At 44.1% G+C, this 13,447-nt stretch overlaps 1 protein-coding gene across 1 annotated transcript; it reads right to left on the bottom strand.

The window, feature by feature from the left end:
* Nucleotides 1–8,868: 8,868 nt before the first annotated feature.
* HOXD1 (homeobox D1) lies at nucleotides 8,869–10,204 on the bottom strand. Its single transcript, XM_007451092.1, has 2 exons — nucleotides 9,555–10,204; nucleotides 8,869–9,199 (listed from the first exon to the last, which is right to left on the bottom strand). Exons 1-2 carry the CDS (start codon nucleotides 10,202–10,204, stop codon nucleotides 8,869–8,871), a joined length of 981 nt encoding a protein of 326 aa, XP_007451154.1.
* Nucleotides 10,205–13,447: the final 3,243 nt, after the last annotated feature.

Below are 13,447 nucleotides of genomic sequence, written 5' to 3'. Positions count from 1 at the left end.
CACTAAGAGAGCAGCCTCTAACAGAGCCTTCTGACATTAAGGAAAGAAAATATTTAAAAGTTTGGATTTTTTAGTGACCCAAATGTGTTTTTGAATTTTATTAAAGTGTCCCTACTACCACATAACCTTAATTGAGAAAGCTTTAAGTTAATTCTATTTATCCTGAGTTCAAATGATAATTATGTTTTATAACTAAAACTGAAAGAGGACAGAATTGGAAAATATGAAACTGTTACTTACGAATAACCCGGGGCTAGCTTGCCTTTATCCTTGTGATGCATACTGAGTTAGGGACAGGTGTAAAACAATACTTTTATTATCTTTGATCATTCAGAATGAAGATTATTCAGTGCATTGGTATAACAAAATATGTAACTTACAATAGCCTGTGTTTGTATGGGATGAGTTAAGAAACCTGTAACATTTTCTTATAAAATATATACATTTTCAAAATCGAGGGCCAAGGCAAAAATCACAAACCTTCGATAACAGTGGACTTAGTTCTTGGATAGCGTAAACATGTGACAAATTCCAAAGCATCTTCAGAGGTACGAACACAGCTGCTTTTGAAGTTTGCAAAGGAACCATATGCTGCTAGAAAAATAGATTATTCTGATTGCATGTGGGATTTTATTTGCAGTCAAAACAGAAGAATAAATTGGGCTTTTTGTCAGGTTAACTGAAGAAAGTGCAAATTGCTTTTAAAGTCAATTGAAGATGTTAGGGACAAATAGTATGCTATCTTCATCTGAATGAGAAATATTATAGTTTAATTTGTCCTTTGGAGCTCATTTTATTTATTTACATTGAATCTATCTTTTCTACAATTCTTTCATAAGCTGATAATTTCTTTCTTGCCCCCTATAGTGAAGCCAACACAATTCATGAATTTGAAATGTAGCTCAGGTTTCAAATGGAAGAGAAGATATAAACATTTATATATGGTAGAATAATAACTCATACAAGCAATTGAATACTAACACTATTTTGACAATTAGGTCCTAGGCATTTAGGAAAAATAAAATACTTTCTATTTATATAGGACTTTATATAAGACCTCAAAGTGTCCTTTTCGCAGCAAGTTGTTTTGTTATTGTTGTTTTAGGTTAAGAGCAGGCTTTCTTAAACCCACAATGGAAATAGTTATAGGTTTATGCACAGTTGAGAAATTCACAATTCCCCACTGGCAGAATAGGTAAAGAGAGGAATTTCTTCTTTCTGCAGTAACAAAGTAAAAAACGTGGTTGATCGTATTTTAACTTTGAAGTCAACAGAACACAGCAACCAGAGTCTACTTTTAAGGATGATCCATTCAACACAGAGAGGTGTCCCAATGTAGGAAAGTCATGTAAATCAGCACTTGGTTCTAATTTATGACACCTGACCCTTAAAATACCATGCATGTCAATTCACATGTCCTTTGGGTAGAGAAAAATTGAGCAGAAGTGTGATGGATTTAAGTTTTCTGCGTCGCCTGGAATGATCCAGTAAATTGAAAGCAGTGTTTAATGGTCTAATGCCCCCTTCTTTATTTTTATTTATTTATTTATTTTGCGGTACGCGGGCTCCTCACTGCTGTGGCCTCTTCCGTTGCGGAGCACAGGCTCCGGACGCGGCTCCGGACGCGGCTCCGGACGCGCAGGCTCAGCAACCATGGCTCACGGGCCCAGCCGCTCCGCGGCATGTGGGATCCTCCCAGACCGGGGCACGAACCCGCGTCCCCTGCATCGGCAGGTGGGCTCTCAACCACTGCGCCACCAGGGAAGCCCCAATGCCCCTTTTGTTTTTTATTTCCCCCAGGTTTCTTCTAAGGTCCTGGGCTCTTACTTAATTCAGAGAGTACTCAGCCATTGCTCTCATCAGGTATCCATTAACTGCCGTTTTACCTTAGTCTGTTATCATGTACCACCAAATTTTGCTAATTTTATCAATAACCCTAGGACTTTACTTATTTTCTCCAAACTGATTCTCTGCAATTCTTGTTTTCTTCTCGATATCTCTTCAATTCTGGTTGTTAATATTCTGTGCCTGGCACCCAGGAGCTCAATAAATATTTGTTGTATATCTAAATTATTTCTCTCCCTTAGCCTGCATCTTTTCGTTCTGGCTGCCTATTACAACTCTCATAATTCATTCTGTGTTAGTAATTAGTGATTGTTTATTAAGCATCAGACATTGTGCTAAGCAGTCTGCATGTATTATCTCTGTTCATCTCCAAAAGTCAATGACGTAAGGACGTTATCATTCCCATTCTTTTTTCCTTTCTTTTTTCTTTTTCATTTTGTTCATTGTTCCTTTTGCTGTGCAGAAACTTTTTATTTTATTTTATTTATTCTTATTTTATTTTTATGGTTACTTTGGGGGTTTTTTAGGCCGCGCTGCACGGCATTCGAGATCTTAGTTCCCCCACCAGGGATCTAACGCATGCCCCCTACAGTGGAAGCCTGGAATTTTAACCACTGGACTGCCAGGGAAGTCCCATTATTATTGCCATTCTTAAGGGAGGAATGTAGAAGCTGAGTGTTACTGAGTCCTCTGTCCCAGCATTTGCTCCCAAGCCTATCTGCCTCCACTCTTGTGACCACTACATTTAACTGTTTCCAGACCTTTCTTAATAAACTCCACACTAGACCTTGTTTGGTTTCAACAATCCTCCTCTAAAGGTTCTGCTCCCATAAGGTCCTCAAGTAACTGTAACTGTAGTAATTAACACAATATATTAGAAAGCCTCAAACAACAACCAAAGGGCATTATAAATTATAGTCTGAAAGGATAAAAGGGATCGTTTTAGACAACATTCACACTCTTTGTTAGTTTACAATGTATTCAATCAAAAGAATGTGCCTCCAGTCGCAATGAAAGAAGTCTATAGTTTTCCCTCCTTCACCTGCTGGCCTGCTATTGGTATTTTATCCTGTGGTCAAGAATAGCTTGTCTTCTATAGTAAATAATAAAATATAAAGAGTACTTAGCAAATAAGTGGTTATAGTGCTCTTCACCTGGTAGAAGAGGCACTTAACAAGTAGCACTGTACCTTCATCTACTAAAACTGCATTCAACTTTCAGCCAATAGTATAGAGAGAGAACTAATGAGGGAGGGGGAAGAGGGAGACAAGGAAAGAGAAAGTGAACGAGAAAGAGGTCTCATAAAATGGCAGGAGATTGTAAGTGCTGAGCAAGTAATACAAACAATAAATGCTACAGGAGCTCAGAGGAGCTCACTTTAAACTTGGATGATGCAAAAAGATTTTACGGAGGTGATAGGATTTGAGCTGTTCCATAAAGGATGACGTAGGATAGGCAAAGAGAAGGTGGGAGAAAATTACAAGAGAGGAATATCATGAGAAGTGGTTCAGAGGCAGAAAAGCATAAATTGCCTTGGGGAAAGAATGAACAGATCACACTACCTGGGGTTAAGTTTTTATGTCAGTCAATGGCATGAGATTAACATGGATGACTACAGATGTTGGGGGACTTGAGTCTCAGGCTAAAGACATTTGAATTTCTCCCACTGACAACCAACCGGGAGCTACCAAGAATTTAAAAGTGGAACAACAGGATGGTCCAGTGGGTAAGACTCCATGCTTCCAATGCAGGGGGCCCGAGTTCGATCCCTGGTCAGGGAAGTAGATCCCGCATGCGTGCCACAACTAAGAGTCCGCATGCCGCAACTGAGACCCAGTGCAGCCTAAATAAATAGATAAATATTAAAAAAACAAAAACAAAAAACCAACAGTGGAACAACATGGTGAAGAAGTGGCTTTAAAATGGATTGGCCGAGGAGACTGAAGGCAAGGAGACAAGGAAGGCATCCATTGCACAGATGAATGATGATGGAGCCCGTGAAGGAAAAATAGGCAGAACTTGGTGACTAATGCAAAGCAGGAGTGAGTTGGCTATCCATATCTCTTGTCTTCAACAGAACAAAGCATTTACTTTGGAGTCCCACATACCTTCAAAGAAGACAAATTCAAAATTACTTCTTTATTCTGAAAGCTTGAAATATGGACTTAAGAACAAGGAGATTGAGAATCTGAATGTAAAGTGCTGACACCCATTTGAAGTTTCTTAGTAGACCCTAATTTATCTGTTCAGAGCAAAGTGGTAACTTCAGGGGAGGGGGCTATCACCATTGTTCATTGTTAACTTTTTTGTGCATCAGGACCCATGAGAAACATTACCCCAGTTCGCACACACCACACACACATTCTAAAGCTCCATAGGTTAACTTATCAAAGACTCAGATATTACTTCAATAAGCGCCTCTTGTTGATGCTAATCTTACAGAGCTACATTATAGTTAAATAAACTTTTCAGTAATAACCAGCAAAGGATTATGGAAGGATACTAAGATGATAAGGAAATGTAATGATCATCCAGACCAACCCCCTTCGTTTTATAGGAGAAACCGAGACCAGGGAAGTTATTTTCCCATTTAATCCGAAAATACAACTGCTGCTAAAATCCGGGTCCCCTTCCTTAAGAACAGTGTTCTTATTTTCCCAGCCCTTTTCCTCAGCCTCAGTGATTTCACCCTTCCAGGAAATGCTTAGAAGTCAGCAGTGCAGATGTGTCATCTTTAGCTCTACAATTCTCCTCTCTTTGTATCATTGAGAAGGAAACACACCAGAAAAGGACCTCCAGGATGAGACAGAGCTCCCACTCCAAGGCAGTGAAGTAATTCATCCAGCAGGCAGTCCAGAAGAACAGAGTGGGGTTGAGATGCTCAGAGAGCAGAACAGAGCCCCAGTCTGCCATTGTTCACATTACCTACTATTGGATACACTTGAAGAGGAGCAAACGGTAATTCTGGCTCCAAGATGTCGGAGAAAAGCAATTATTGATATCATCTTACAGGCAACAGCTGGGTAGTGGGAATAGAGCAACCATTTCAGGAAGGGACAGAGATGAAGCCAGAGGAACTTAAACTTCACTAACTTGGGCCCTACCAGGTCTAGGGAGGTGCCCTAGCAATTTTGTATTTATGATTTTGAGGTGTTTTTTTTTCTTAAAGAGTTTCCCTCAAATTGTAGTTTAGGCTGCACAAAACCCCTAAGAATGGGATGTGCTAAATAGTCTAGAGCCCTCTAGAAATGCCTCGAAGATGTCAGTGACCTGCTTTATTAGCTATTACAAGTCCAAATGACCACTCTTTGGCTGTTCTTTATAGTTATTAAATATACCAATAAGGCTATTAGAAATAGACGACATAGTGTTTAAAACTTTACGGTCTAAATAATAGACCTTACTTTCATACCAATATTTAGGATTTCTTTCCATTTGGCTTGAATTAAACAGTTTCTATTGAAATTATATCTCTGCATAACAAGTATAACTTCAGAAGCAGTTACAAGTGAGATGTTAAATAGAACTATTTTGTATATTTGTTGCATGTTCAGGCCCCAGAAATATGCTACAGAATTCAAAGCCATGAAAATCTTGATTTCTATTTAGATGGAGATTTATCATTAGTTGTGAGATATGTCCAGTATGGTTTCACTTTAAAACCACAAATAAAGTTTTAACAATGGGTATTTTTCTCGTTGAGAGGTCTGTGGTCAAGCTAAACATCTCTTAGAACCTGATTAGGTCCTGATGTCTTCAAATTCAATATTCAGCAAATACAGAGCATTTGTTTGGCCATAAGAAATAAGAACTTCGGAGTTAATGCAACTCTCCTGAGCCTGTTCCTCTTTTCTGATGACGTGATAATCAGACATAACCTCTTCTGGTCTTGGGCCTCACCTTATGTAAGATTGAGGCAGAATAAATCACATACAATTAATCTTTTGAGGATCTAGGTGACATTGCTTTTGGTTTTTACATCAGCAAGTCCTTTGTTTGCCAGTAGTCAGGAACAGTAATGAAAATTTTTTACGTTATTAAATGCTTTATTTCTTCGTCCTCACTCCCAGCTATCCTGAATCCAGAAAAATAGACACATGGTCATTCTGTGAAGACAAAGGAACATTGAATAGTTCATTATATAACAGATAGAGCTGTCCACTGTGTATTCATTCTTGTAGCGAGTTGCTAGAGGGTAAATTAGCATATTTAGTTCGAAATCTTATAAAATAGAAATGGGATGGATTGTTTTAGCAATTTCACAATTTGTGTAGTAACCATCATACTTCATCAAGGATCTGACTCAAAATAACACAAGGCTCTGAATAATGGGAAGGGGGATGTTCTACAAACATCCACATGGGCCAGGTTATCTCCAATGGTGAGACGTAGTTAATAATGTCAAATATCCACTTTTCCTGTATAAATACAGTATCGCTGCAATCCTAGGGGCTGCATTCTCAGAACTGAACTCTTCCAATGATAGGCTTAAAATAAAATTGGCAGAAGTCATTGAGTTGTTTCTGTGACATGTTCATTGCTGGAAGGGACCTCCAGAGGTCACCTAGTTCGTCCCAATCTCCAGCCAGGACTCTCCCTAATACTGAATATAGCTGTAGAGCGATATGCATTAAGAAAGCTTTTAAAGATCCCTGGCGTTGGTCAAAAAATAGCTAATATTGGCCTGGTTCATAGAACAGCATTATACGTATGACAAAATAGCCACCTTCATCAGGGAAGACATCCATCAGGGCTAAGTGCTAGTAGTAGCTTCAAAAGGAAAAGCTTTATTTTCTCAGAGAAAAGGGTGGTAGATTAAGGAAATGACCAAGCGTGCTGGTATTTTTTTGTTTAGGTGCACTTTTGAATGCTTATCAAAAAAGAAACATTGTCTTGTCAAAGACCACTGAAGGGTAAGCCCAGAGATAGCCGTGGGCAAGCAGAGCACAAGTCTTTAACAAGTCCTTTCAAATGGCTACAGAGCTCAGAGGGGGAGCTGTTGTCTCAAACAAGATCCTATTAGCATCAAGTTAGTGAAGGGCAGATGGTGAAACATAAGAATAATATTGACAGACCTGCTTTCTAAATGGTATCTTTCCCCCCTAATCAGCTGAGTTTGTTAGAGCTGATAATTTTATTTCTTCAAATCCATTCAACTGTGGGTGCAATGGACAAGAGTTTAAGTGTAACTTCAATCTTCTAAGACAATCACGACTGTCTTATAGGGAAAGTATTCCTCCACAATTATTAAACTTCTGAATTATTGGGTTGAAGTATTACACTAGAATCTAGAAATTCAGCTAACAGGAGAGCTGATGCTCTTAGCTGGATTATTTTGGGCCTTTAAGCCTTTCAGTTGAACTATACAGAGAATTTAAAGATAGAGCTATAGCTATCTATAAAGTGAGGGAAATGACCTGCCCTCTCCCCCAACAATTGTCCCAAGTATCCATATGATTTTGTGTATTAACACCACAGTTTTTCAAATCATATTTGTGTAGGGTTACATAAAAGCCTGCTCAACCACAGTTGCCTTCAGGGATGGGAACTGGGGGGGCTGGATGGAAATAAGGTTAGAAGTTTTTTATCACATACTTTCTTGCCAACTTTCAAATTTTCTGCCTGTACTTCTTCCAAAGAATACATTTGAAAATATATCATTTTTTAAAAAACAGAAAGGCACCTCTGTGCTCTTACAAGGCTAGACAGTCCGGGTTACAGGAAGTGGAAAGCTGCGACTACTGGCCTCTCCCATCCTCCTTTGTAATTCTTCACTTTGGAAATGGGAATTCAGCCACTGAGATTTTTTGATGTGCAGCTACCTTTCTCAGAACACTAACCAACAAAGTCTTCAAGTTGTCTTTCCTCTTCCTTTTGTGAGAGCAGGAGAAAAAAAGACAAGGAGATCTCTCTGCAGTGTCTCCTTGGCTATACAACATTCCCACGGTGGACATCTAAACTTAATGTGCAGTCACCATAAAACTTGGGCACTTAAGGTAAGGAAATACTTCCATAATTACTTGGATATTGGGCAGAGTAGGTTTTTTTCTCCCTTAAACGGCTCCGATAATCGTCCCTAACTAGTTCACATACACAGCCTTTAAGAAGTGTTGTTTTTTAAAGTTATCAGCCTAACAAATTCCCATAGCTGAATCAAGAAATTCCAAACAGAAGAAACTGAATCAGCTTTAAAGAAAGATAATCAAGACATAAGAGTGTAAGGAAAAGCAGAAGGTAGCACATTCTGTTATTTTTATTACAAAAAAGAAGTTCAAACCCTTTACATGCTATGACATTAAATGTCATATATGAGGTCACTACAAGCAAACCTCTTAAAAAATATACATACTGTATATATTTACATCCAAGTTTGAGTAACTGGTGTCAAGGTATAGTTCAGGATCTTTACCCACCCTGTGGATTTGTTCAGCTACTAACTAAACAGCGATTGTATCTTCACTCAGGCACATGGAGAGGTAGAAACTGCTTTTTAAAACAAAAACAAAACAAAACCTCTAGTGCAAACGTGAAGGTCATTTGCTGAAGCAGCTCATACATCAAGGAGGCCCTATAACTATAACTAGCTTTGCTCATCTCTAGAAGCTGAATACATGTGGTCTTGTCTTTTAAATTAAAACCAGATAAAACTTTGGGTAGATGCTCTTCTGAGCACATCAAGGTGTTGGTAGAGCTCAGCAAGGAATGTTCTGCCACTCTGCACCCAGAATTGCACATGACTAAGTTAGGCAACATAGCAGCAGGGCTGGGCGGGCGGCTGGGCTCCTTTTCCCTGATAAGACACAATTAATACACAGATGGGCGGCTTTAGAGACTTCAGATTAACATCTGTACACCCACAGCTCCGAACTCAGAAGCCACCAGGATACTTCCTCTCCCAAGGGAAACCTCTTATTATTTCTGCCCTGCCCACCTCCATCCTAAACTGAGCTAATAAGTCCAGATAGGGGTGCGGTGGCCTGTAAGTTCTACAGGCCACAGCTCCTCCAGCCTCGTGACTAAGCCTCATGAAGGTTCTTGGGCCTGAGAAGGGCTCCCCAGGTTCTTGCCAGACTTGGTGGGGCTCGTTCCTGAGAGGGGAAGTTGGAGGGAAGTCACGGTGGTGGCCAAGGGCAGAAGCCCCTCTCGTTCCCTTTTCTTCTGTTTCATCCTGCGGTTCTGGAACCAGATTTTGACTTGGGTGTCATTCAGCTGCAGTGATTTGGCTATCTCGATTCGTCGGGCCCGAGTTAAGTACTTATTGAAATGAAACTCCTTCTCTAGTTCTGTTAGTTGCTTAGTGCTGAAATTCGTGCGGATCGCGCTGGACGAGTTGGCGGCTCCATACTTGGCAAATCTGCCTGCAACGTAAAGACAGGGAATCAGCGGGGCGAGAACACGCGGAGATGAGGCTCGGGAGAGCTTTGGGGCCATATTAGAATCAAAGTCACTGAGCGGCCCTCTTGGGTCTCCGAACACAGTTGTGCCAGGAGAAGAGCTTCACCGAGCGCTCCTTCCCGCAATTTTCTCAACGCCTGGCACTCGGGGCACGCTCAATGGAATTCGCCTGCTTTAATGCCTCGGACGGCGTTTCCCCCATAAAACCCAAACCGCCGTCCAGAGGGACAGCTACAGCACGACCCCGGCGCAATTACGCGAGGCAGGCTCCGTCCCCAACCCCAGTGGCGTCCGTCCGTCCAAGGCCCAAGCACTTACTTTTTTTCGGGGCGTTCCTCTTCACTTTCATCCACTCGAACGTGCTGAAGGCGGCGGGGAGGCCAGAGGAAGGGGACGCAGAATTGGGGTAGACGCCGGGGGCGGCGGACGCGGTCTGGAAGGCCCCGGAGTGGCCGTCGGCTGGCTCTTTGAGACAAGCCGGGAAGGGGGCGGGCTCGCCGAAGGCCGCGTAGTCCACCTGGCTGCTGAGGAGGAAGGAACCGCCGCCCGAGAAGACGGCCGAGGTGGCGTAGTGGACGTGCGCCCCGCCGTCGTCGGCCGGCCGCCCGAGCGCGCACGGGAAGTCGTACGGGGGCCCGGGCCCCGGGAGACCGTAGTCCGCGCCCCCAGCCGCGGCAGGTGCCGTGCCCGGCTCGTAGGTCCCCTCCAGGGGGCACGGCGCGTACGCGGGCGCGGCCGGGGGCGGCGCGGGAGGCTGCGCCGGAGCGGCCGGGGGCGAGGGCGCTGCTCGGGCCGCGGCCAGGGGCAGGCAGCTCACGAAGGCGCCGTCGCCTCTGCCTATGGGGAAGGCGGGCTGCAGGACCACTGGCCGAGCGTCGGCGCGGCAGAACTTGGGCGCAAAGCTCAGCACGTCGCCGCCGCCCCTGCCGCTGCCGCACGACACGTAGTCCAGGTAGGAACTCATGGTTCCGGTCCACCCCACCTGAGCGTGCCGGCCGCGCCCAGGTGCGGGGCCCGCAGGACCGCCGCGGTCGGCGCCGCTCCGCCTTGCCTCTCTAGCCGAGCTGCCCTCGCCGAGCCATGGCAAGCCAGCCGGGGGTAAATAGAGGCCTAATATAGGGTCGGGGTGGCCACGTGGCGCCGGCCGGCCAATGGGCGCCGTCTCGGCACGGCCTGGGTCCCGACTGGCGCGCCGCTGCACGCGCCTGCCCGGCCGCCAACTTTGCCAACCGGCGGGTGGCCGCCGACCATCGCCCTACCCCGGCCCGGCGGAGAGGCGCCCTGGCCTGGGGCTGCCTGGGGAAGGGCGGGGCGAGAGCGCGGGACGCCTGCTTCCCGGACAGGTATTGGACCAGGTTGGGGCAGAAAGGCAGGACTGGCCGCTCGGGTGAGGACAAGAGGATGGAGAGGGTGAGAGCTCGTTCTTCTGCATCGTGGGTGGCGAGTCTCTCGGGTGTGAAGGGTGGGCGCCGCGGTGTGGAAAGTGTTAAAAGGCCCTCGGGGACCGCTCCTAGCCTCCTCCAGGGAAGGTAAAGTTATTCCTCTTCCCTTTTTCTCTGAGCCCTTAAGCGCTTTCAGTGTTCTTGGCACTCCTCCTAATCTCTCTCCTAAACCTGGAGTAGACGTTTAATTTTTCCTCTTTTCCCTCTCCCCCCGACTCTGGGGACTAAGTTTTATGCTGTAGGTGCTGTGTAGCAGGGGCGGCACAAACTCTTCACTTTTAAGCTAGATTTTTCACGTTACTTCGCAGTTTCTTCGATTGCTTCCATTTGTGGCGGCATGATAAGGGCGAGTATTGGAGTCCAGGGGTTTGATTTGGACAGAAGAGAGTTTCTGCCTTATGGGACGTTCAGCAGATTCTCCCCCTCTGACTAGGTTGTAAAATAAAGAATCTGCCCTTGGAGTGGAACGCTCGTTGTGCTGCTCTCTGGGAGGTTGGCACACGCACCGTTGCTGCGCACGGTTTCTCCGAGGCGCTTTGGCTTCAGGGAGCAAAGGCTTCCCAGGGACCGGTCAGATCTCAGAGGTTTGGAGAGCCTTGTACCTCGAAGCAATTAAAGCTTCTGTTCCATCAGATAAGTGCTGCGTCGTCTCTTGCAAGTGAAATCTGAGGTCTCACAATGTTAATGGGCTCACGTCTTTCCCTTGATAATATGGTTTTGTTTACTGAGTGTAGAGAGACGGGAAATAAAAGTGCAATTGGCACGGGAAATGAAAAGTAGAATGGTTACAAAGGCAAGCTTTACATTGATAAACCTTCCAACTTCCTTGAACATTTTTTGAAACGTTTCCCTCTTTGGGGCTCTAGGACAAATAACAAATTAAATAAATAAATGTTATTTACACACAGCGGTAATGAAAGAGGGTGGTTTCCTAAAACTGTGTGAATAGAGAGTCTACTTTTGGCTTATTCAAGTGCCCTTGAGGACTTGATCTATTACAGCCTCTAAGCTATGGTGACCGAGGTTTTATTATTGTTTTACTGATCCACTTGTCATGAAAGAGTGATTGAGCCCTCGCCTAAAATTCCACTCTGAGGAAGTCTGGAAAATAGGAGCTTTTACAGTCCAGGGAGCCAGTTCCTTACAGGGATGTGAACTTGTGAATAAACAGAGCCACACCAAAAGTGTTACCAGTGTTGAGGCTGAAGCTGAGCCAGGATGGGGGAGGGTTGAGCCTGGAGGGGAGAGGGCAGGTAGAGGGTAGACAGCTAGGAATGAGCACAAAGCTAAAGAGGTCTAGGCTTCCTGCGCTGCTGAAGTCCTTGGATTTAATTGGGAAATAAAATCCTGGGCTGGAAAATAGCCCTTGGAACTTGATCTTGCTACTTCAGGTATCTCCTGTAGCCAGTCACACAACAAAGGTCCTAAATAGTTTTGTTTTTTTTTAATCGTTTTTACAAAGACAAAAAGGCTCTTCTCTAGCACCTTGGTTGGGAAATGATAGAGCTCTTCAGAGCTAGCTCAGGCGTCAAATATAGATGCATTTCTTCACTGTCCTCCTTCTGTGCCCTTAATGCAAAAGTATCAGTAGGTCAGATGCTGCTGAGTTCACAATGCCCCCCCCCGTCCCCCCACTGGCTAGGCTTTAATTTTTACCAGTTTTTACCAGCACAATGTCTCAGCTCTCACACTCTTGTCTCAAAACTGTAAGACCCCACTCTCAGATGGTACTCATCTGATCACAGCTTCTAGGTCCCGAGGCCCCAAGGGGTCACGAAGGAAGGGTGGCCTTGGAAACGTCTCTGGAGAAAGACACCAGCTGGCTGCAACCCAGATGTAGGACAGGAAACCCAGCCTGATTGTTTGGCAAATCTGACCAAAACCTAGCAAATTAAGGGCCTTTTCTCTAAGGTTTCAGGAAAAACAGGCAGCCTAGGTGCCTTGGCAACCTTCATTGCAACAAAGACCAGGTTTTTAATGCTAAGCGTTTGGAGCAAAGGTTGGGTCCTTCATGTCAGACTTTGGTGCACCAGTGAGCTGTACACACTATTTCCCCAAAGAGAAATTTTGGTGATTGAGCTTTTGCTGAGAGAAGAGAATGTCCTGAAAGGGACATCTAAAATTAATCATCTAAAAATTAGATTTTAAAAATCGTGCTATTTTAACAACTGTGGGTGAGGGTGGGTGGGTGGGGTGTTCAGTATGTGTTCACACCCAGTAGCAGTTCCCTGATAACTGCAGGCAGAGAGCTACATTCTGTTCTTCCTTCTCTCTTCTCCCTTTCATCTCCCAGCCTTCTGCATATGCTACACCTTGGGGCTCAGAGTGGCCACATCTCCACTCCTGGGCTGGTTCTTGACTTACTCAGGATGAAAGTCAAGACTCTGATCATCTCAGACTCAGATTCAATAAACATTTGCCAAGGACCTACTGTGTAAGAACTTTTTTGTTAGGGGAAGTTTAGGCTGAGAAAAAAGATATTCTCAAACCAAAGGAACAAGGGATTCATTTCTGGCACATGTTAGCTATACTATAAATCTACTCTAGGAAAATCTGAATCTATAATTTTCTAAGGAGATGTTGGAAGATATTATTGGGGCAATTGTGTGTATAAAGATACGAATATAGGATATTTTTAGTAACTTTAAAGTTTGTCTCCTAGAAGTTCACAGAGTATGGAAGAAATGTCTTACTGATTTTATTGCTTGTTCGAGTCATGGATTCTTGAGGGTCACTTACCCTGCTGGGTCTTGGTGCTGTGAGTT

The sequence above is a fragment of the Lipotes vexillifer genome, unplaced genomic scaffold (assembly GCF_000442215.2).
Source record: "Lipotes vexillifer unplaced genomic scaffold, Lipotes_vexillifer_v1.1 scaffold645, whole genome shotgun sequence".
NCBI classification, from domain to species: Eukaryota; Metazoa; Chordata; class Mammalia; order Artiodactyla; family Lipotidae; genus Lipotes; species Lipotes vexillifer.
Note: the sequence above shows the minus strand (reverse complement) of the source record. Positions and strands in the feature narration are given on the sequence as shown.

What these genes read in the sequence shown, in the direction of transcription:
- HOXD1 (XM_007451092.1), bottom strand. Translation starts at nt 10,204, where the DNA reads ATGAGTTCCTACCTGGACTACGTGTCGTGCGGCAGCGGCAGGGGCGGC. An exon ending in AACGCCCCGAAAAAAAGTAA is followed by an intron (nt 9,200 to 9,554) that starts GTGCTTGGGCCT and finishes CGTTGCAGGCAG; the next exon opens with ATTTGCCAAGTATGGAGCCG.